At 52.7% G+C, this 25,110-nt stretch overlaps 1 protein-coding gene across 1 annotated transcript; it reads right to left on the bottom strand.

Annotated features, from left to right (window-relative positions):
• Positions 1 to 888: 888 nt before the first annotated feature.
• Positions 889 to 18,696, bottom strand: LOC144736790 (malonate--CoA ligase ACSF3, mitochondrial-like). Its single transcript, XM_078619425.1, has 11 exons — positions 18,521 to 18,696; positions 17,311 to 17,635; positions 15,737 to 16,149; positions 14,637 to 14,792; positions 12,312 to 12,469; positions 11,545 to 11,690; positions 10,076 to 10,188; positions 8,735 to 8,861; positions 5,960 to 6,094; positions 5,227 to 5,338; positions 889 to 1,052 (listed from the first exon to the last, which is right to left on the bottom strand). The coding sequence occupies exons 2-11, from the start codon at positions 17,618 to 17,620 to the stop codon at positions 938 to 940; spliced, it is 1,785 nt and encodes a 594-aa protein (XP_078475551.1). The 5' UTR covers positions 17,621 to 17,635; positions 18,521 to 18,696; the 3' UTR covers positions 889 to 937.
• Between the last annotated feature and the right edge of the window lie 6,414 nt (positions 18,697 to 25,110).

Raw genomic sequence — 25,110 nt, 5'->3', positions numbered from 1 at the left:
TGTTTCACGTGTTCTGTGTGTGTGTGTGCACGCGTTCCACGTGACGAAGGCAGCGCTAACCGCTTCACGACGAGGAAACGCGCTCGACAATAATCGCGCGCGTGCAGCGTGGAACGAGTTAATTTGCATTCGAGTGTGGGGAGGAGCAACTTGGCAAACGCGGCATAGAGAGAGACACGGAGCGTGGTGGTGGTGGTGGTCGAGAGTCCTGGAGTTTGTAAAAAAATAAAAACTTTATATAGTGCAACATTCAAGAGCGTGGAGGGCAATTCGTCGGACAAACTACGATTGGCTGAGCTAACGACGACGTCACAAAGGGCCTTCATTTGAATGCCCCGGTCTCTGCGCGATAAGTGCTTGGGCGTTCACGGGAACGCAAACCCTGCGCCGTGGTTGTCCCACACGCGGGGAGGGGCATAAATGGTCTCCACGAGTCCGGAAACTAACAGAGAAGACCAGTGGCTTGCAGATGTCAACTACCTCGCCTGGTACACAGGAGGTCGTGGGTTCGATCCCGACCCTGACGCCTGTTGCTGTATTTCTCAAAATCAGAACATTGATTCTAGATTTGAAGCTTTCGTGACTGCAAGGATTCATACTCTTAGGTTGATACAGTAAATCTAGCTGTGATGGTCCCACTTGATGACTTGTGTTGCCTCCGAAACGTCGTGATTTGTTATTTTATTTATATTATTACTTTTATTAATTTTCTTTTTTTACCTACGTGACTTTACCGAAAAAACCTAAGAGTATAGTCAGAACATTGATTCATACCGGAAGAATCCGATGAGCCATGAAGCTCTTTCCCCCCTCTTCCCGTTTCTCTCTCTCTCTCTGCCCATCCATTAATAACATCCTTGCTTCTAATCCCCCCACCCACCCACCACAACCAGCCCCCCACCAAAGACGTGGAGCCGCCGAATGCGCCCCTCCGCCGTCACGGGAAGAACTTCTTCAGCAGGTCCTTCTTGTTCACCTTGCCCATGGCGTTCCTGGGCAGCTCGTCCATGAGGATCATCTCCGACGGGATTGTGTAGGCCACCATCCTCTCCCTGCGCACGCACGGCAATCGCGAACTTTATCCATCATGCGGGGAAATCCGATGACTTACGGAGGCTGTTTTTTCACGCATGTCGGGGCATGATAATAACCAACGGTTTTTCAAGACTACAACTACCACCACGTGGCATAACAAAACAAAAACTAAACTAAACATCATTGGAACCTCATTTGCCGGTAAAAAATATGATAATTGGTTTTTTTACCCTTCTATCTGAAAACAAAACTGACACCTTTTTTTACAAGGAGTCATGTTTACATAGACCACAATACCTGCGGTCATAATGCAAACAAAAAACACAACTCTGATAATGTGCACTGTCCTTGAAGTTGATTGGTCCACACCCGAGACGCCTTTTGGCGTCATCTGGTCCAACACCAATGGAGACTAGGCTCTAAGGAAAGCTGTCTCGGGTGTGGACCAATCAACTTCAAGGGCAGTGCATACATTATCAGAGTTATGTTTTTTGTTTGCATTATGACCGCAGGTATTGTGGTCTATGTAAACATGACTCCTTGTAAAAAAGGTGTCAGTTTTGTTGCCAGATAGAAGGGTAAAAAACCAATAATTAAATTAAACATTTTTGACTATTTATTTTACCAGTTCCCCCCCCCCGTATAGCCTCAACACTGTCGGGGCAAGTGCTGTTAGCGAGCACCTACGAAGGCCGGCACGGCACACGACGAGGCGGGTGGTCCAGCACCACGCCCGGCCGCCTTCATCTCCCCAATGTTCACGCACCGCACCAGGTTATCATTTGAGGACGAGTCGACCTAGGGGAGGCCCCGCTGGAAGTCGTCACAGCCGGTGACCCACGGCTCACGGAGCGCATGGGCCATGCCCGCACTGAGCGCCACTCCGGCGGGAGAGCGCCGAAATTCATCCCACGGGCACAACCACAACCACAACCGCTGCCTCCCCGCCGTGGTGGCCACGAGGTCGCCGGGAAGTGGACGAGGGCGGTGGTGGTGGTGGGTCGATGGAGAGACCAGGTTCGGGTTTCGGTGGTGGCGGTGATCGCGAGGCTGCACATTTCGCTGGGGGCGGTGAGCTGTCGTGGCGAGGGGAGGGGGGGCGGTGCGGGGGACAAGAGTGGGGGGGAGGGGCGGTGGGGGAAGACGCAGCGGAGTGGAAAGGGTCGGGGTTCGTGGTGGTGGTGGGGGGGTGGTGGGGGGGGTGGTGGTGGGGGGGGTGGTGGTCTCCGTGTCTTACAGGAGAGCGTAGGGTGGCCACGGGCGATCTGGCAGATTGGAGGCTCGCGACGGGGGGAGGGGGGGGGGGAGTGGTCGGGGGTTGCTTGGGGTGGGGGGGGGTTGAGAGTTGAGAGGGGGGCCTGGGGGGCAAGGGGGGCGAGGTGTTTATTTGCTTGTGAGTTGCTTTGCCCTACTTCTCGGGAGTTGGGAGCGCAATGACACCCAGCGATGTGAAGTGACAACGGACAATAGCTGGGCCCAGTGGTGGTTGGTGGTGGTGGTTGGTGGTTGGTGGTGGTTGGTGGTGGTGGTTGGTGGTTGGTGGTGGTTGGTGGTGGTGGTTGGTGGTGGTGGTTGGTGGTGGCTACGCTGCTGCTGCTGCACGTGGCCTGCCCGTGGATCCAGCCGCGGGCGTACCAGAGGTCGCAAACGGGTTTTGATTCCTTACCCGTACCCGTACCTGGCCGCACCAGGGTCGCAAACGGCTACCCGTACCCGTACCTAGCCGGGTACGGGTACCCGGGTATCGGGTAGGGTACGGGTATCGGGTAACCGGTTGCGACCTCTGCCTGGAACTGAAATCGCCCAGATTGACTAACGGATTCATCTAGAACCGCTCTACTCCCACCCTTTGTTGCTGCTAATCCTGCATAATACACGGGCATAATATGACTTTGAAAACCCCCCGCCCACCTCCTACGCATTCCACAAGTAATGACTAATCCCATATCTGCATTTCCCATAAATATGCTAAATTCCTCTTGATATGCAAATTCCTTTGTCAAGGCGCTCTTCCCCCTCCAACCCAGCTCAAATATACGCTGCCAAGCCTGGTGGTGTTCATTCAGACGCTGTCTTCCCGACAGACCTGATCTTCACTTGAGGATGGCTGCTTGCGTTGTGGCCGAAACGTCATGAGAATTATTTTATTATGTTTTATTTTAAAATACAATTTTATTATGTTTTATTTTTATTATTTTATTATTTCCCCTCTACGTGACTTTACCGAAAGAACCAAGAAGATGAATCCCTGCAGTCACGGAAGCTTTAAATCGAAACACGTACGTGTGTTGGACTTCTTTCGGTAAAGTCACGTAGAAGGGAAATAATAGAATAATAAAAATAAAACATAATAAAATAAAAATTCTCATGACGTTTCGGCCACGACGCAAGCAGCCGTCCTCAGGTGAGGATTCACGTCGTGAGAATTGTATTATTTTATTATGTTTTATTTTTATTATTTTATTATTTCCCTTCTACGTGATGACTTTACCAAAAGAACCAAGAAGATGAACCGCTCGTTGTCGTGCCGAGTCTGATGTCCTTCCCACCGCGGTTGGCTACAAACGGCGGCACGAAAGAAGTTCAGCACAATGCGCACACGTACACGCTCAGACCACCGGTACGGACGCACGCGCGCTCCGCTTTCCCGACGGACGGAAGCGAGCACACGGCGGCGGCCGCGAAACCAAGACGGCAACGTCCGCCAAAATCCCTGGTGAGGTACCGGCCACGGTTTGCATCGGTGCTCTCGGTGAGGGCGTTAGAATTTTCTTTTGTAAAGTTCCTCACCAAACGCGGCGATATTGTCAAGACGCCCCCCTCCCGGCGTGACACTCGCTGCCGTAAAACGCGACGTGAGCCGACTGACGCCGCAAGCAGCAAAAAGAAAAAGATTATAAAATCGAAATATAAAATAATATTATTATATAAATGAATCTAATACATAAAAGACATTCAATTTTTTTCAGTATCCCGGGAGCGTGTTTCGCAGCGCGTTTAAAAAAAAAAAGATTATACAATCGAAATATAAAATAATATTATTATATAAATAAATCTAATACATAAAAGACATTACATTTTTTTCAATATACCGAGAGCGTGTTTCGCAGCGCGTTTAAAAATTTATATATATATTTTTTCCGCGACAATTAAAAAAATAATTGACAATTAAAATGGCATTTTCGCACCGCAGCGGAAAAAACCCCCCAAAAAACGCTCGCCAACTCATTAACGGAGACGCCCGGCCGTTCACACACCCCACTCTCCCCGTTTGTTGTCCACGATGCAATACGGTGGCCGAGTTTTTTTTTTGTTGCTTAAATTTATAATCCGTCATCGTCGTGAAATGATACGCCCGCCGCCGTTCCTCCAGTTACCCCCCGCCCCCCCCCCCCCTACTGCAGCGAGGTGATAATTTAAATTTTAGCACCACTACTACCACCGCTCCGCTCGCAACGTCGCGCGTTAATTTGCGCAACGCCGCTACGAGAGAGCGATGCGCATCCACGCGGGTTTTAAACGTTTCATTAATTATTTAATTAGGGCCCTCACTTTCGTCGGCCCGCCTCCGCATGTCACCGCTCGCCCCCCCCCACCCGCCCCCGCCCGGCCGCCTTTGTCTCCCCAATGCCGATGATTGGGGCGCCACGGTGGCTAGGAGATGTTAACTACCTTGGCCTGCTGTACAGGAGGTCGTGGGTACGATCCCAAACCTGATGCCTGCTGCTGTATATGTGGAGTTTGCGGTGTCTTTCTCCCCGTGGTCACGTAGATTTCTTTCCTCCGGGGTCCTCCGCTTTTTTCCCCTTCGCATTTAGAATCAACGTCGTGCGTTTTGGGAGTATTTCCTTGGCCGCTGCCGCGAATTTACAGGCGACGATGCTGGGCCTGCCGTCGCCGAGCCCACCACTTACGAGGGCCAGCCCCGCTTCTGAAAAAGTGCTTCATTATAGCTCAATGGGCCTTACCAGGGGTGTAGTAAATAAGTAAAAAAAAGTAAAAAAAGTTTTAAAAAAAGTAAAAAAAAGTAAAAAAAAAAAGTAAAAAATAGTTTTTAAAAAATGTGTTTACCTGGCCGCTCGGTGGGCCGGCCAGCCACCTAACCGGCCAGGCGAGCACGAATCCAAGCAGGAAGGCCAGCCAGCGAAACTTGCAGGGCCCCGCACAGAGGAGGCGGTGGCTCAGGCTTACCTTGCCCACTCCTTGATCTGCTTGAGGGTGAGCGTCGCTCCCCGCCGCAGCACCACCAGCGCCGTCACTCGCTGGCCCCACAGCGAGTCGGGGGCCCCGATCACCGCCACGTCTGCGCGGGGGGGCGGGAGGGTAGGAAAGCGGGTGGGCGGGCGGGTGGGTGGTTGGGTAAGTGGGTGGGTGGGTGTTTGGGTGGGCGGGTGGGTTGGTGTGTCGGCGGTTAGGCGGGTGGGCGAGCGGTTTGGTGGATGGGACGGCAGGCGGGTGGGTGGGTGGGCGGGTGGGCCGGCGGTTGGGCGGGTGTGTGGGTGGGTGTTTGGGTGGGCGGGTGGGTGGGCGGGTTGGTGGATGGGTCGGCAGGCGGGTGGGTGGGTGGGTGGGCGGGTGGGTCGGCGATTGGGCAGGTGGGTGGGTGGGTGTTTGGGTGGGAGGGTGGGTGGGCGGGTGGGTTGGTGGGTCGGCAGTTGGGTGGGTGTGTGGGTGTGTGGGTGGGTGGAGCCGGAACACGTGGGGGCAAGTGCCGTTCTTGGCCAAGACCCTACGAAGGAACAGCGGGCACGACGCACGGGGCCGCTGGGCGGCACGGGTGCCGCGCCCCAATGCTCATTGGAACAGGAACTCGATTTGTTTGACTTTTGGACCATGGGAATTTCTCACGCAGTGTTAGCCTGTGGCGGGGAGGGGGGCGCGGTGGGGGGGGGTGTGGGGGGTGTGGGGGGGATGGCGGAGCTACCGGTGACGTCGGGGTGAGACAGGAGATTCCACTCCACCTCCAGCGCGCTGATCTTGTACCCGCCGCTCTTGATGATGTCGGCCGACGTGCGCCCCAGCAGGCGGAACGTGCCGTCACGGTACACGGCCGTGTCGCCTGCGCACCGCGGGAGGGAGGGGGTGCACAGAAACAAAGGTAAAGATCTCCCCCCCCGCCGTAGCTTACGCAGGCCGCAGGGGCAAGTGCTGTTTTAGCGAGCACCTCCTGTGAAGGCTCGCATGGAGCTGGTGTTTCACACACCGTACCAGGCGCAAACTATTCTTTGTCTTGCCAGGTGAGGCCCACTTTAGGGACCTGGCTATCACGAATGAAAGCGCAACGAAGAGGCTTCTAGACATCGCGTGGAAATGCAGAGCAGCAGAAAATGAAGCTTTCGTGACTGCAAGGATTCATATTCGTAGGTTTTTTCGGTAAAGTCACGTAGGTAAAAAATTTATAAGAGTAAAATTAAAATAAAATAAAAATCACGACGTTTCGGAGGCAACACAAGCTTCCGTCTTCGTGCTGTGACGGTTCCACCTGAAGACGGAAGCTTGTGTTGCCTCCGAAACGTCGTGATTTTTATTTTATTTTTATTTTACTTTTATTAATTTAATTTTTTTACCTACGTGACTTTACCGAAAAAACCTACGAATAGAGCAGAAAATGCTCGAAACGCCCGACGTCCATTCTGAATGTGGAGGGGAGAAAAATTCACGTGACCACGGAGAGAGACACGCAAACTCCAAGGGTACAACAGGCGTCAACGCGTGGTGCATTTGCGCCGATTATTTGACGCCATAGCGCAAAGAACCTGTCGCGACAGAGGCCACGGCCTACGATTAGCAGGCGCCAAGCTGTGCCACACGCCCTGCCGCGTGGCCTTGTGGGAGCCTCGGCACCGATAAAGTTGTCTGATTTCTATTTAAAGCTTTCGTGACTGCAGGGATTCATCTTCTTGGTTCTTTCGGTAAAGTAAGGTAGAAGGTAAATAATAAAATAATAAAAATAAAACAATAAAATACAATTCTCACGACGTTTCGGCCACAACGCAAGCAGCCGTCCTCAGGTGAAGAACAGGTCTGTCGGAAAGGCGCCCTTCCTCCTCCAACCCAGCTTAAATCTACGCTGCCAAGCTTGATGGTGTTCATTCAGACGCTGTCTTTCCGACAGACCTGTTCTTCACCTGAGGACGGCTGCTTGCGTTGTGGCCGAAACGTCGTGAGAATTGTATTTTATTATGTTTTATTTGTATTATTTTATTATTTACCTTCTACGTGACTTTACCAAAAGAACCAAGAAGTTGTCTGATTTCGTTTTTTTTTCTTCCGGTTCCGTTGGTGTATGTCACGGGGCAGGCCCGCGAAAGGCCACGAGTACCTGTCAGCACGTGGACGTCGTGGGAATCGGAATCGGAAGAAAAACTGCAACGGCAAAAGGGTTGATTCCATTCCAGAGGGAGCGGGCAGGTGTCTTGGGATTTTTTTCGGACGCGGAAAACGGTTTCCGCTCGGCGGAATTGAACGGTGAAGAGATCGTGGCTGTTATTTTTAGTAAAAAAATAAAATAAAATTTGTAACAAAAATTGCTTTGATTTTCATGTCTTGCGTCACGCGAATGCAAATGTTTTTTTTTTTACTAAGGGAAGGGGGGGGGGGCTCCAATCGAAATGCAACGCCACTTGACGCCAACACCGGCGCGACTACCTGAAACAAATTAACTCCCTCCCACGCGCCAAAATTTGCGTTCAAATAATAATGATGATGATGATGATGGTGCCGATGCCCTTGTTAGCGTTGAATCGCTAGGCCGGTGTACTAACGATGCGGGCCTAATTATCGCGACGGGGACAACGGTTGTTTGTCGCCGGCGTGGGATTGCGCTACATGCGATGTTTTAATTAACGCGGCGATGGTGACGTGAACGGGAAAGCGAGGCGGGCGTGGGGGGGATGGCCGGGAGGAGACTGTGGCATTTTTGTTTCATCGAGTTGCAGATGATTGGTCATCGCAGCAGCAGCCTCCTCCACAGAGGCCGATCTTGACACCGCTGGTACCAGTCATCGGCAAGTCCACTCAGCCTCCTGTACCACATCACTCCATCTCTTCTCTAGCCAGTGTCGCGCCCGTTTAGCCCCCTTCAATCCGGCTGTTTAGGCATGCGGTGGCTGGGCATGTGGGCAACATGTCCCAGCCAACGCAGCCTTGACTGCCGGAGGAGCTCACCGATGGGACGTTGTCCAGATCTTTCAAGGATATGTGAGCTTCTCACACAATCCAGCCTGGTTAAACCCAGGACGGATCGTAGACAGGCCAGCCTAAATGTTTATAATCGGCGAAGATGTTCCATTAGTGGGGGGTCCACGTTTCGCAAGCGTAGAGAAAGGAGGGCATGACCGTGGCCGAGAAGACCCGACTGATTCGGAGTGAGACCTCTCTGCTGTCAAACCGGAGCCGGTCACTCACACACACACACACTCATACTATACAGAATAGGGGGAAGAACATACTGACTTCACACACTCACTCATACACACGCACTCACTCACACTCTACAGAACACGGGGAAGAGAGAATGCACAAACTCCACACACAGAAATACACCCGAGTCGGGAATCGAACCCCGACCCCTGCCCGCTGCGAGGCCACGCAAACGAGGGCCGCCACCACCGCACCACCGCCAACCACCGCCACCACCACCGCACCACCGCACCACCGCCACCACCGCCACAACCGCCACCACCACAACCGCACGTACCCGTCTTGAACCAGCCGTCCGACGTGAACGCCTCCTTGGTCTCAAGAGGCCGCCGCCAGTACTCCTTGAAGACGGAGGGGCCGGACACCTGCAGCTCGCCCTCCTTGCCCTCGAAGCCCGGCGTCACCTGCGAACCGGCGACGATACGACACGACACGAGACAAATAATAACAATAGTTCAATTTGTAACGCGCGCAAATTTGCAGACGTAGTGGCCGCAACTCAGAGGCGCGGAGCCAAGCTCAGAGTCGCTCGAAAGCACGTGGCTATAGAGGTGAGTTTTTAAGTCTCTCTTGAAAGAGGCGATTGAGGCGACGCTGCGAATGTGCAGAGGGATGTCGTTCCAGACTGTTGGGGCTGCCACCGAGAAGCGGCGCGTAGACACGATGACCATCCTGGATCTTGGTATCAAGAGGAGGTCGTGAGTCGCGCTGCGCAGGCATCTGCCGTGTGCTGAGCTGCAAGTTGTCAATAATGAAGAACGGTACGGCGGGCAGGCGGATGTGAAGGCACTGTGGCAGAGGCAGGCGGTCTTGTATGTGACCCTACTGGCGACGGGCAGCCAGTCAGTTGAGAGCACGGAGACAAGCTAGTGAGTCGAGACGGGGATGAGTGTGGGCAAACAAAGAGGCCCCCCCCCCCACCCCCCCGTGTGGAACTCTGGCAGACCGTGGGGGGCAAGGGCTGCGTGCCCGGGGGGGGGGGGGTGGGGAGGGGGTGGTCAAGAGGCGCGCACGGCCACCTTTGTCTCCCCAGATTCCTGCCTCGAAATATTCTGATGGGGTCCCAGGTGCGTGCTCTCCACTCGTTTACACTCTCCACCCCCCCCCCCCCCAAAGACAAAGATCCCCCCTATAGCCTTAACAGACTGTCGGGGCAAGTGCTGTTAGCGAGCAGCACCTATGAAGGGCAACACGGGCAACACATCTCCTAGCCACTATGGATGAGAGAGAGAGACACGCAAACTCCAAATATACAGCAGGTGTCAGGGTCGGGATCGAACCTACGACCTCCTGCATACCAGGCGAGGTAGTTAACATCTCCTAGCCACCGTGATGATGATGAGAGAGAGAGACACGCAGACTCCAAATATACAGCAGGTGTCAGGGTCGGGATCGAACCTACGACCTCCTGCGTACCAGGCGAGGTATTTAGCATCTCCTAGCCACCGTGATGATGAGAGAGAGAGAGAGACACGCAAACTCCAAATATACAGCAGGCGTCAGGGTCGGGATCGAACCTACGACCTCCTGCGTACCAGGCGAGGTAGTTAACATCTCCTAGCCACCGTGGATGAGCGAGCGAGCGCATGGTGAGCGAGCGAGCGGTGGAGTCACTCACCCTCGTGGACTTGCTGTCTGCCTGGACGATCGCCTTGCACGACTCGCCCCCCCCACTCACAGCCTCCATGACGATCCTCACCTCCACGCCCGGCAGCGGTGACCCCACCGTGCCTACGGCAACAACAACCATGGTGGCACCACAAAGACAAAGGTCCCCCCCTCCCCGTATAGCCTCGAAAAGGCCGCCGGGGCAAGAGCTGTTGGCGAGTAGCACCGATGAAGGCCGGCACCACGCCCGACCCGCCCTTTGTCTCCCAACCGACGACGTTTACACACCGCACCAGGTACTCATTTGAGGCCGAGTCGACCTAGGGGAGGCCCAGCTTCGGTTCGGGTAAGCGTCACAGGTGTCGGCCCATGAGCGGGGAATCGAACCCGGCTTGAGCAGTTTTTTTGTTTCGTTTAAACGACATCACGAGGGTTATTTATTTATAACGGCTCCCTCGGCTAATATCATCGCCGCGGTACCAACCAGGGCGGCCGTGCGGTACCGGCTGACTGGCGGGGGGGGGGGGGGGGGAGCGTTGTTCCGAATCGTGAATCTATTCTTGTTATTTTCTTATGACCAGGTCAGGCCCACCGTAGCCATGTAAGCTTGTGGGTCGTCGCAAACGACGGGCCAAAAAAAAAAAAAAAGGCGGGGGGGGCTCTTTGCCACGTGCGAATTTATTCGCAGCCACAAATCGCTGTTAAACGCGAGCCGTCGATTCTAAACGAGGAGGGAAAAACCCGGAGGACCCGGAGAAAAATCCACGCGACCACCACGGGAGAGAGAGAGAGACACCGCAAGCTTCAAATACGCAGCAAAATACATTAAATGCATGTTTTAGAGACTCATAAAGACTCACAGAAACTCATAGAGATCCACAGAGACCCATAGGAACCTATAGAGAGACCCATACGGAAACAAAACACTTTTTTATTCTACCAGGTACCACTAAGCTATATAGCTCTATTTCAGAAGTGTCCTGTCTGTCATAAATGATAGCGCAACAAATCGGCTTATCTTCTTGGTTCTTTCGGTAAAGTCACGTAGAAGGGAAATAATTAAATAATAAAAATAAAACATAATAAAATAATTCTCACGACGTTTCGGCCACAACGCAAGCAGCCGTCCTCAGGTGAAGACCAGGTCTGTCATTCAGACGCTGTCTTCCCGACAGACCTGGTCTTCACCTGAGGACGGCTGCTTGCGTTGTGGCCGAAACGTCGTGAGAATTATTTTATTATGTTTTATTTTATTATTTTATTACTTCCCTTCTACGTGACTTTACCGAAAGAACCAAGAAGATGAATCCCTGCAGTCACGAAAGCTTTAAATCGAAACAACGTGGACATTTATAACAGCCAGATGCTCTAAACGCGTGACGTTGATCAGTGTCGGGGATCGAACCCACGAACCTCCCGCGTACCCAGCTAGACAATTAACACCTCCCAGCCAGCGGCAAGTACGCGCCGAATCCTCACCGGGAATCCTATCCCCGCGCAGTGGGTTTGAGAGCACCATGCCCAGCTCGGTCATGCCGTAGCGCTCCAGCAGGCGGTGGCCCGTGATCTCCTCCCAGCGCTCCAGAACCGGCGTGGGCAGCGCCGCAGAGCCCGACACCATGAGGCTGCCGCGGCACGAAGGGGAGAGTGGCGTTCACTACCCGTACAAAGACAAAGATTCCCCCGTATGGCCTCTAACAGGCTGTTGGGGCGAGTGCTGTTAGCGAGCGTCTGTGAAGGCTACCTGCACGGCGGCACACGAGGGGGTGGGTGGGCGGCACCACGACATTTTGGGTGGCGAGGTTTTCACACTGCAACTGGTACTGATTTGAGGCTGAGTCGACCTAGGGGAGGCTCAGGGACGGTTCAGATAATCGTCACTGTTGGCCGTGAGTAGGAATTGAACCCGGGTCGCCGGGTTCCGAGCGCAGCATAGCACTAAACCGCTACACTACCGCTCCCCACGACACACACGCACACACAAAGACAAAGATCCCCTGTATAGCCTTAACAGACTGTTCGGGCAAGTGCTGTTAGCGAGCACCTATGAAGGCCAGAACGGCACACAAGGGGCGCGCGCACACACGCACACGCACACACACACACGCGCACGCACACACGTGCACGCACGCGCACGCACGCGCACACACACGCACGCGCACACACGCACGCGCACACACGCACACACGCACGCACACACGTACACACACACACACGCACGCACACGCACACACACACACACGTACCGGATGTGCTCCTTGCACATGCCGCGCACGAAGTCGCGGACGCGAGGCCGCGTGTAGTGCTCGTCGTAATAGTCGATGAGCCGCGCGTACACCGTGGGCACCGCCATGAACACGTTCACCCGCGGTGACGCCTCGCCACTCAACAGGTGCTCCCACACCTGGGCGGGGGGGGGGGGGACAGCGACGGCGATGCGTTGGCAGTGGTGATGCACGAGCAGGGTCAGCGGCGGCGGCTGTAGCAGTAGCAGCAGCAACTCGACACGTTTCGTGTCACCAAAAAGGCTCGCGGTCGTTACCCCTTTCAAGTTCTGATGACGTACGTGTAGACGGAACGGAACCGGTGAGTGGGAGAGTGGGTGGGTGAGTGAGTGGGTGGGTGAGTGGGTGGGTGAGTGAACAGGTGAGTGAATGGGCGAGTGGGTCAATGAGTGAGTGGGTGAGTGAATGGGCGAGTGGGTGGGTGAGTGAGCAGGTGAGTGAATGGGCGAGTGGGTCAGTGAGTGAGTGGGTGGGTGGGTGGGTGGGTGAGTGAGTGAGTGGGTGAGTGAGTGAGTGAGTGGGTGAGTGAGTGGGTGAGTGAGTGGGTAAGTGAATGAGTGAATTAGTGAGTCGGTGAGTGAGTGAGCAGGTGAGTGGGTGGGTGGGTGAGTGAGCGATGGAGTGGGTGAGTGAATGGGTGAGTGAATGAGTGAATGGGTGAGTGATTGAGTGAGTGGGTGGGTGAGTGCATGAGTGATTGGGTGGGTGAGTGGGTGAGTGAAAGAGTGAATTAGTGAGTGGGTGAGTGAATGGGTGAATGAGTGGGCGGGTGAGTAAACGTGTGCTTTTTTTCCAGTGACCCTCCGTACGTACGGTGGGTGAACACAGCGGCGAGCGAACGAGCCGGCGAGAATTAGCGATTTAATCCGTCAACGAGTGAGCGGGTGAGTCAGTGGGCGAATTAGTGAATGAGCAAACGAGAGGGTGAGTGAACGGGTGAGTGGGCGAGTGAACGAGCGGGTGGGCGAGTGAGTGGGCGAGAGACTTAACGAATGAGTGGGTGAGTGAACGGGTGAGTGGGCGAGTGAACGAGCGAGTAGGCGAGTGAGCGGGCGAGAGACTTAATTAATGAGTGGGTGAGTGAACGGGTGAGTGGGCGAATGAATGAGTGAGTAGGTGAGTGAGTGGGTGAGAGACTTAACGAATGAGTGGGTGAGTGAACGGGTGAGTGGGCAAGTGAACGAGCGGGTGGGCGAGTGAACGAGCGAGAGACTTAATGAATGAGTGGGCGAATGAATGAGTGAGTGGGTGAGTGAATGAGCGGGTGGGCGAGTGAGCGGGCGAGAGACTTAAAGAATGAGTGGGCGAGTGAACGAGCGGGTGAGCGAGTGAGTGGGCTAGAGACTTAACAAATGAGTGGGTGAGTGAACGGGTGAGTGGGCGAGTGAACGAGTGAGTGGGCGAGTGAATGAGCGGGTGGGCGAGTGAGCGGGCGAGAGACTTAACGAATGAGTGGGTGAGTGAATGGGTGAGTGGGCGAGTGAACGAGCGGGTGGGCGAGTGAATGAGTGAGTGGGTGAGTGAGTGGGCGAGAGACTTAACGAATGAGTGGGTGAGTGAACGGGTGAGTGGGCGAGTGAACGAGCGGGTGGGCGAGTGAATGGGCGAGAGACTTAATGAATGAGTGGGTGAGTGAACGGGTGAGTGGGCGAGTGAATGAGTGGGTGGGCGAGTGAGCGGGCGAGGGACTTAATTAATGAGTGGGTGAGTGAACGGGTGAGTGGGCGAGTGAATGAGTGGGTGGGCGAGTGAGCGGGCGAGGGACTTAATTAATGAGTGGGTGAGTGAACGGGTGAGTGGGCGAGTGAATGAGTGGGTGGGCGAGTGAGCGGGCGAGGGACTTAATTAATGAGTGGGTGAGTGAACGGGTAAGTGGGCGAGTGAACGAGCGGGTGGGCGAGTGAGCGGGCGAGAGACTTAATTAATGAGTGGGTGAGTGAACGGGTGAGTGGGTGAGTGAGTGGGCGAGAGACTTAATGAATGAGTGGGTGAGTGAACGGGTGAGTGGGCGAATGAATGAGTGGGTGGGTGAGTGAGTGGGCGAGAGACTTAATGAATGAGTGGGTGAGTGAACGGGTGAGTGGGCGAGTGAATGAGTGGGTGGGTGAGTGAACGAGCGGGTTGGCGAGTGAACGAGCGACAGACTTAATTAATGAGTGGGTGAGTGAGTGGGCGAGAGACTTAATTAATGAGTGGGTGAGTGAACGGGTGAGTGGGCGAATGAACGAGCGAGTGGACGACTGAACGGACAGGCGTGGCGACTCTTCATTCCCCGCCACCACCAACCTGCCGGGCATCGAATTCGGGGAGCATGACACACGAGGCCCCCACGGCGAGAGGGCACAGAAGCTTGTTGACGATGCCGTGCGTGTGGTGAAGGGGCAGCGTGTGGAGGATGACGTCATCGCAGCTCCACTCCCAAGCCTCCAGCAGGCAGGAGACCTGTCGGCCGGGCACGGGAACGGGCGCGTGCCGGGCGTTTAAAAATGCAAATCAGAATCAGAAACGGTTTTATTCGCCATGAAAGTTTGCACAGACAAGGAATTTACTATGGCAGGAAGGTGGGTGCATTCAACGTGTAGGAATCTTAAAACTTAAATAAGTGGTATACATCTTCTTGGTTCTTTCGGTAAAGTCACGTAGAAGGGAAATAATAAAATAATAAAAATAAAACATAATAAAATAATAAAAATATACGCTCCAAGCGTGGTGGTATTTCATTCAGACGCTGTCTCCCCAACAGACCTGGTCTTCACCTGAGGACGGCTGCTTGCGTTGTGGCCGAAACGTCGTGAGAATTATTTTATAATGTTTTATTTGTATTATTTTATTATTTCCCTTCTACGTGACTTTACCGAAAGAACCAAGAAGATGAATCCCTGCAGTCACGAAAGCTTTAAATCGAAATTTTACAAATTAGTGTTTTAATATTTGCGTGTTTTTTTTTTAAATTCCGGTTTCAGTGATTCTGCACTTGCTCTATTACTATAGTACTCTACCGCCTTCGACTTTTATGAACGACTGTGTGTTTAAGGTTATCGATTCGCCGTATTATCTGGCTGTATGGCAAATGAAAAAATACAATTACTTCACTATGCAAGTTACAAATTTGTGTTTTAATATTTGCGTGTTTTTTTTTTATTCCGGTTTCAGTGATTCTGCACTTACTCTATTACTATAGTACTATACTGCCTTCGACTTTTATGAACGACTGCGTGTTTAAGGTTATCGATTGGCCGTATTATCTGGCTGTATGGCAAATGAAAAAAATAAAAATTACTTCACTATGCAAGTTACAAATTTGCGTTTTAATATTTGCGTGTTTTTTTATTTTTTAGCGCTCCTCCGCAGCGTCATGCTACAGGCCCCACACCCGCTTCATGCACCTGCGCGTGGAGATTTCCGTGCGTGCTCAGGACTCCCTTGGGCCTCCCGGTCGTGCCGCTGGTGTAGACGATCATCGCCGGGCGTTCTCGCCAGTCACCGCCGGTCGCTCCGCCCCCCCCCACCCCGTCGTCGTCGTCATCGCCACCCCCCCCACCGTACACGTCGCTGTGCATCACCGTGACGTGCGGCACGCCCATCTCGCGGGCGACACCCGCGGCCGTCTCGGCGAACTCCTCCGTCGAGAGGACGACGCGGGCGCCGCAGTCGCCCGCCACGTAGTGGAGCTCGCGCCGCGGGTGACGGTGGTAGAGCGGCACGGCCACCGAGCCGCGTAGCCACGTGGCCCACTGGGCCGCCACGTAGCGCGCGTCGTTGGGGCACAGGAACGCCACCGCCTCCGACGCCGGATTCCCTGGGAGGCGGACGGCAGAGGTCGCAAACGGGTTTTGATTCCTTACCCGTACCCGGCCGCACCAGGGTCGCAAATGGGTACCCGTACCCGGCCGGGTACGGGTAGCCGGGTATCGGGTAGGGTACGGGTATCGGGTACCCGGTTGCGACCTCTGGCGGACAGGGAGGCGAGGTGGGGGGTGGGGGAGGGGGTGAGGGAGGGGGCCAGCGGACAGAAAGTCCACCAGGGCGAGCGAGTCCACCGCTCGCTCGCTCGCCAGCGAAGAGACTGTGGTCGTCACCGCGTCGCGCGGCGCTTTCGGATGCGCTTCTGCGGCCGTCTGGAACGCTCTTCCTTCACGATGTTAGGAAGCCACCGGAGCGACGCACTTTTAAGTCTGGTGAGGTTGACGAACGAATTTGTTTAAGAACTGCTCGTTGTCGTGGTTAGTCTGCTCCGATTAGCGCGGTTGGCTACGTACGGTGGCGCGAAAGAAGTCCGACACACAAACGTTGAGGAAAGGGAGCGAAGCGTGGAGCGTGGGGGGTGTGGGCACCAGGCGCCTGCCATCCGTGGACAACGCGGAAGGAAGACGCAGAGAGATGACTCGCGACGACGACTCACAACAACGACGACTCACAACAACAACTCACAACAACGACGACTCACAACAACAACAACGACGACTCACAACAACAACAACGACGACTCACAACAACAACAACAACGACTCACAACAACGACTCACAACAACAACAACAACAACGACTCACAACAACGACTCACAACAACAACAACAACGACTCACAACAACGACTCACAACAACGACTCACAACAACGACTCACAACAACAACAACTCACAACAACAACAACGACTCACAACAACAACAACTCACAACAATTCACAACAACAAAAACTCACAACAACAACGACTCACAACAACAACTCACAACAATGACGACTCAAAACAACAACAACGACTCACAACAACAACTCACAACAACGACTCACAACAACAACAACAACTCACAACAAAACAACAACTCACAACAACAACAAAACAACAACAACTCCCAACAACAACTCACAACACAACAACAACTCCCAACAACAACAAAACAACAACGACTCACAACAACAACAACTCACAACAACAACAACAACATCGCCCCCCTTTACCGCCGTCATCTCCCCCGAGCGCCCGCTGGATGCGCCGCGCGACGCGCCCCGCGGCCCGCAGCAGGACCCCGTACGTCGCCGTGCCGTGCCGGTCCGAGATGGCCAGGCGCTCTCCAAACGCGGCGGCGCACGACGACACGGGGGACAGGCACCCGGCGGATGAGGCGGAGGAGGTGGTGGAGGTGGAGGAGGTGGTGGCCGACGGACGGAAGGCCCGGCGGTGAACGAAGGCCCCGGCGCCGGCGGGAGAGGCGGCGTTGACGCCCGCCGGTAGCGCCCGGCTGGCGCGAACGAGCGCCAATGTCAGCATGACGGCGTCGCGGCGCTGGTGAGACGGGGGGGGGGGGCGGTGAGACGGGTGGGGAAGGATCAGAGGTCGCAAACGGGTTTTGATTCCTTACCCGTATCCGTACCCGGCCGCACCAGGGTCGCAAACGGGTACCCGTACCCGTACCCGGCCGTACCCTACCCGTACCCGACCGGGTACGGGTAGGGTACGGGTATCGGGTACCTGATTGCGACCTCTGGGATGAAGCCATGTTGCAGGCGCGGGTGGGTTGATTCTAGGAACTTGAATTGTGAGAAGAGACAAGACGTTGGGAAATGAGTGACAAACGGTGACTCACCAGTGACTCACTTCGCCGTATGGAACCCGTAAAAGATCAATTATCCGGTACAAATAACACCACGTGGTAAACCACGTGGGTTGACACGGCTGTGGCTTTACCATCGTTCAGAGGGGGATTCCACTGTTGAAATCTACCCACGTGTTCCCGACAAACGGGAACACGTGACCAGTCACCTTGGCGTGGCCGGGGGGGGGAGAACACGCAATCCACGATACAGGCAAAGATCCCCCGTGTAGCCTTCAACAGACTGCCGGGGCAAGTGCTGTTCGTAGCGAGCAGCACGTACGAAGGCCGGCACGTGTTCAACAAACAAAGATGCCCCGTGTAGCCTTCAACAGACTGCCGGGGCAAGTGCTGTTCGTAGCGAGCAGCACGTACGAAGGCCGGCACGTGTTCAACAAACAAAGATGCCCCGTGTAGCCTTCAACAGACTGCCGGGGCAAGTGCTGTTAGTAGCGAGCAGCACCGATGAAGGCCGGCACGTGTTCAACAAACAAAGATGCCCCGTGTAGCCTTCAACAGACTGCCGGGGCAAGTGCTGTTAGTAGCGAGCAGCACCGATGAAGGCCGGCAACCCGTACCACCACGAAGAGCTGTAGATGTGGGTGACCCAACAGCACCACGCCCGACCGCCTTTGTCTCCCCGGCAGGTACTCGTGTCGAGGCTGAGTCGACCTAGGGGAGGCCCACCACACACGCGTGGAGGGCAAGGGCACGCCGGCGGCTTGAGCGATTGTTTCCGTGACGCTGAGTTGAAGCCCCTCCTCGACACGGATGTCGTTGTCAGATTTTAGAGGGTTTACCTCCTCCATCCCCACCTCTCTCTCTCTCTTTCTCTCCCTTCGTCCCCATCTTTCTAAAACTAAACAAAACACCTACTCACTCACCTACTCACTCACATACTCTCTCACTCACCTACTCACTCACATACTCACTCACCTACTCACTCACATACTCACATATCTATTCACTCACATACCTACTCACTCACATACCTACTCACCCACCTACTCACTCACCTACTCACTCACCTACTCACTCACTCACCTACTCACTCACCTACTCACATACTCACTCACATACTCACCTACTCACCTACTCATTCACTCACCAACTCACTCACCTACTCATTCACCCACTCACATAATCACTTACTCACCTACTCACTCACCTACTCACTCACATACTCACTCACCTACTCACTCACCTACTCACTCACATACTCACTCACCTACTCACTCACCTACTCACTCACCTACTCACTCACATACTCACATATCTATTCACTCACATACCTACTCACTCACATACCTACTCACCCACCTACTCACTCACCTACTCACCCACCTACTCACTCACCTACTCACTCACCTACTCACTCACTCACCTACTCACTCACCTACTCACTCACATACTCACGTACTCACTCACTCACCTACTCACTCACCTACTCACTCACCTACTCACTCACATACTCACTCACCTACTCACTCACATACTCACCTACTCACTCACCTACTCACTCACATACTCACTCACTCACATACTCACTCACCTACTCACTCACTCACATACTCACTCACCTACTCACTCACCTACTCACTCACATACTCACTCACTCACCTACTCACTCACCTACTCACTCACCTACTCACTCACATACTCACATACTCACCTACTCACTCACCTACTCACTCACCCATTCACTCACTCACCTACTCACTCACATACTCACTCACTCACCTACTCACTCACATACTCACTCACCTACTCACTCACATACTCACATATCTATTCACTCACATACCTACTCACTCACATACCTACTCACCCACCTACTCACTCACCTACTCACTCACCTACTCACTCACTCACCTACTCACTCACCTACTCACTCACTCACCTACTCACTCACCTACTCACTCACATACTCACTCACATACTCACTCACTCACCTACTCACTCACCTACTCACTCACATACTCACTCACCTACTCACTCACATACTCACCTACTCACTCACCTACTCACTCACATACTCACTCACTCACATACTCACTCACCTACTCACTCACCTACTCACTCACATACTCACTCACCTACTCACTCACCTACTCACTCACCTACTCACTCACATACTCACATACTCACATACTCACTCACCTACTCACTCACCTACTCACTCACCTACTCACTCACATACTCACATACTCACCTACTCACTCACCTACTCACTCACCTACTCACTCACATACTCACTCACCTACTCACTCACATACTCACATACTCACCTACTCACTCACCTACTCACTCACCCATTCACTCACTCACCTACTCACTCACCTACTCACTCACCTACTCACTCACCTACTCACTCACCTACTCACTCACATACTCACTCACCTACTCACCTACTCACTCACCTACTCACTCACATACTCACATACTCACCTACTCACTCACCTACTCACTCACCCATTCACTCACTCACCTACTCATTCACCTACTCACTCACCTACTCACTCACATACTCACTCACCTACTCACTCACCTACTCACTCACCTACTCACTCACATACTCACATACTCACCTACTCACTCACCTACTCACTCACCCATTCACTCACTCACCTACTCATTCACCTACTCACTCACCTACTCACTCACATACTCACTCACCTACTCACTCACATACTCACATATCTATTCACTCACATACCTACTCACTCACATACCTACTCACCCACCTACTCACTCACCTACTCACTCACCTACTCACTCACCTACTCACTCACATACTCACTCACATACTCACCTACTCACCTACTCATTCACTCACCTACTCACTCACCTACTCATTCACCCACTCACATAATCACCTACTCACTCACCTACTCACTCACCTACTCACTCACATACTCACTCACCTACTCACTCACATACTCACTCACCTACTCACTCACACACATACCTATTCACTCAAATACCTACTCACTCACATACCTACTCACTCACCTACTCACTCACCCACTCACTCACATGGGGCTGGGTGGGGAGGGTGGAGCTGGGTGGGGGCTGGGAGGGGTGGGGCTGGGTGGGGAGGGGCTGGTCACCCCGTGGTGCCCTTATAAAACTCAACGTTTAACCTACTCACGCCGGCTTGTGCCCGCCCTCACAGTCGGCCATATTTGCGGAATACACCACGCCGCCATTGACACTGGCCATTGCCCGAGCAACCCAACGATCCTACCAGCTCCCTCCGCAGGAATGTGTTCACCGTGTTCCAGTGTTATCACCCGTTCAATCTTGATTTGAAGCTTTCGTGACTGCATGCAGGAATCCATACTATTATCCGTTAATTTCCCATTTGAAAACGATAGTCCCATGTAAGTGTTCACATTTTTAGTTTTTAAGCACCCTGTATATATGTAATGCGAGCAAGGACAGGGTGGGCGCTGCCTCCGCACCATTCACGCGGGCCGGAGTATTAGGGGAGGTGGAGCCTGGTCGTCGGGGTGAGTGTGGGCGGAGTCAGGGTCACGTGAGGAGGAGGAGGAGTCAGGGTCACGTGAGGAGGAGGATATAGGGTGAGAACCGGAAGGGGATCGGGAGTCGAGAGAGAGTGAAGATAGGAGAAGCCACGCGGGGTGCTGGCGGGGGAGTGGCACCATTTGCCACGTGGTCGGAGTCACGGCACCGTCGGCCAGCGGTGTACGTGGAGCAGCGGAGTGGCTGCAGAGAGAGCGGAGGACTCGAGCGGCGTGCGGGGGGGGGGGCACGCGACGGAAGAGGTGCGGGTCCGACCGGGGACATCGCGGGGTGCGAGACAAGAACCCAATAAAGGACAGACGGAGACCAACATCGCCTAAGAGTCCTTTATTACATATATATAGATAAAATCGCCACGTGGGTAATTCACAACGTGATGGCAATGAACTCCCACCACTCACCCACAACCCCCCCCCCACACCCCACGTAACTCACTCAGCCCACCTCACTGCCGTTGCAAAACCATCAAGCGCTGCCAGTCGCAATTATTTGATGTTTGTCCGCGGGCGAGACTTAAAAAAAACCCATCACCTCCGCTGCCCACAAGCGACGGACACCACTGCATCATTAAGATCCGCCGCGCTCATTACACAAAAATAAAAGACAAAGATGCCCTGCGTAGCCTTAACAGACTGTAGGGGCAAGTGCTGTTAGCGAGCACCTATGAAGGCCGGAACGGTACACGAGGGGGGGGTGGCCAGCAACCACGCCCGATTGTCTTTGTCTCCCCAGTGGCGATGTTTTACACACCGCACCTGGTACTCATTTGAGGCCGAGTCGACCTATGGGAGGCCCAGGACCGGTTCAGATAATCGTCACTGGTGTTAGCCGTGAGCGGGAATCGAACCTGTGTCGCCGGGTTCATAACGCAACGCGCTAACCGCTACACTACCGCTCCCCATTATACACACACTGACACACAGACACACACACACAGACACACACACACACAGACACACAACAACAACCGCCATTCGCCACTAAGTGGCGGTGACGTCACCACGACGCTTGTACCAGGCCAAGTGCACCTTGAGGCCACGTGAAGTGTCGAACGCCCGCTGGCAGGAGGTCACGGGGCAGACCCAGCAGGTGCCACGGGTCGACTAACTCAGATGAGTGGCCGATGTACCACCTGTGCCTCCTCCTGTGCCAACTGTAACGTCCACACACAACAACCGCCATTCGCCACTAAGTGGCGGTGACGTCACCACGACGCTTGTGCCAGGCCACGTGCACCTTGAGGCCACGTGAAGTGTCGAACGCCCGCTGACAGGAGGTCACGGGGCAGACCCAAGTGCCATGGGTCGACTGACTGAGATGACACACACACGTACACAACCACAGTATTTACCAGGGCGGCCGCCGCCGAGGTTTTAGAAACGCGGAACCTCTTGGGAAGGAGCGCCCGACACGCCGATGAACAAGCGCATGGCAAGGGGCAGTCTCGTCATGGAGAATCCATGAAAGCTGCGCGGTTGTGGATGGTTCGTTAATTTGCATGCAGCCCGAACGCTTGATTAACTGCACAGATCAGATCATTTGTATTCCCAGACAATAGCAGCAGCGACGCTGCATGGGTAATTGACGTGAATTGTCCATTCTGAAAGACACTGTATTATATATATAGCATATGCTTTAGAGGTGTGTGTGTGTATATATATAATCTGATTGCCCTGAGCATGGGAAATTTGACGGCATATTTGGAGTGAGTCGTTGAGTGTATTGCTCGAAACTGTTATAAAAAACACGCAATTGCGTTTATGCCAGAATTAAAAACGATGAAAAATAAGAATGGGCTTTTACCCTTTCTGGCAATGAAACAGGTGTTGAGATTTTGATTTAAAGCTTTCGTGACTGCAGGGATTCACATTTTTGGTTATTTCGGTAAAGTCACGTAGAAGGGAAACAATAAAATAATAAAAATAAAACAATAAAATTCTCACGACATTGCGGTTATTTTTTGCTTGACCGAGCGTGACACAGCAAATCAAATTAAAGCGAGAAGCATTGTTCTATATTTTATTGTTTGAGATATTTCGGAGTCAAGCGGTTCTGAACGAAAAAAATATGCATTTTACGATTTTAAATCCGAGTAATTCGAAAACGGTTAATGATAGGTGAACTTCCCTTAATAGCATATTACGTTCATATATTGTTCTTCTTATTTCTCATTAAAAAGAATGGAATGTTTAAATTGAGCGGTGTCCGATGGGTACGTCTTTAAATATAAGAAGTTATTTCGGTAAAGTCACGTAGCAGTTACATTGGAGAAACCAAACGACATGTCTCGGACCGCATCCGTGAACACAAAGCAGACCTAAAACACGGTAGGACCAACACCTCAGCCGTGGCAGATCACTGTTATAATTCAGTGGGCTCACATGACGTTGACTTCTCCAAGACAGAGGTTCTCTGCAAGCCATCTGGCTACCATGAGAGATTCGTTCATGAGGTTATCCACATATACAAACACAGAGACAATTTCAACCGAGAAGATGGATTCTGGCTTAGCAATCATTGGAAGGATTTGATCAACCATTTCGGGTCTTAATTGATTGTGTTCACGCTTACGGTGACTTTCAGACCACATTCCATTCTCATTCTCTGCCCCCTCCTCCGTTCCAGTCGCTGTCCGTAGTGCTGACTTTAAGAAAAAACCGCCACTTTTTTAAAAATTTTCTTGCTGTGTTTTTCACACCTGATGATGATTGCTTGTGTTACAATCGAAACGTCGTGAGAATTGTATTGTTTGATGTTTTCATTATTTTATTATTTCCCTTCTACGTGCCTTTACCGAAAGAACCAAGAATATGAATCCCTGCAGTCACGAAAGCTTTAAATCGAAATGTAAGAAGTTGTTAACGTCAAGTCGTCAACAATTAGAGTTTTTATTTTCGTGGTAAAACACAAATGTTTTCGGAGTCGATGTTAATGGTCCGATCGTAGATTAACTTTTGTTGTTATATATAATTTCAGTTTAATTATTTTTGGTTGAAAACTTTTGCCTGCCAAAGACGGGCTTAATGACCAAGAATATTTATATTTTGAATGCTATCCTAAACTCTTATAGGCTTCATGCTCTATGGTTTTTTTTTTCGGTAAAGTCACGTAGGTAAAAAAATCAAATCAAATAAATGAAAACAACTAAATTAAGTTACGACGTTTCGGGCGCAACACAAGGGTTAGACACACTTAAGCGGTTGTGCTTTCGCTCCGTTCTCCCCACCTGATGAAGGACGCTTGTGTTGCGCCCGAAACGTCGTGATTTAATTGAGTTCTTTTCAATTATTTTATTAGATTTTTTTACCTACGTGACTTTACCGGAAAAAAAAACAGAGTATGAATCCTTGCAGTCACGAAAGCTTCAAATCTTTAATAGGCATCTGCTATAATTCATGAAAGTCCAGCACCCCAACCCCAACCCACACGCTTTGGACACGTGTTCCAAAAAAAAAATGCAATATCTACTCTTGCAAGGGGCTTGCCTGTAACACCCGCGCAGCTAATACATTAATAATGTCGGAACCTCCACGAAGCGGAGAAAACACGTGTGGCTCTAAGCGTGTGGCAGGGCTGTCTCGGTTCAAGACTCCTCTTGTGAGGATGAAGGTGTTATATGGGG

The sequence above is a fragment of the Lampetra planeri genome, chromosome 63 (assembly GCF_965212315.1).
Source record: "Lampetra planeri chromosome 63, kcLamPlan1.2.h2, whole genome shotgun sequence".
Taxonomy (NCBI): Eukaryota; Metazoa; Chordata; class Hyperoartia; order Petromyzontiformes; family Petromyzontidae; genus Lampetra; species Lampetra planeri.
Note: the sequence above shows the minus strand (reverse complement) of the source record. Positions and strands in the feature narration are given on the sequence as shown.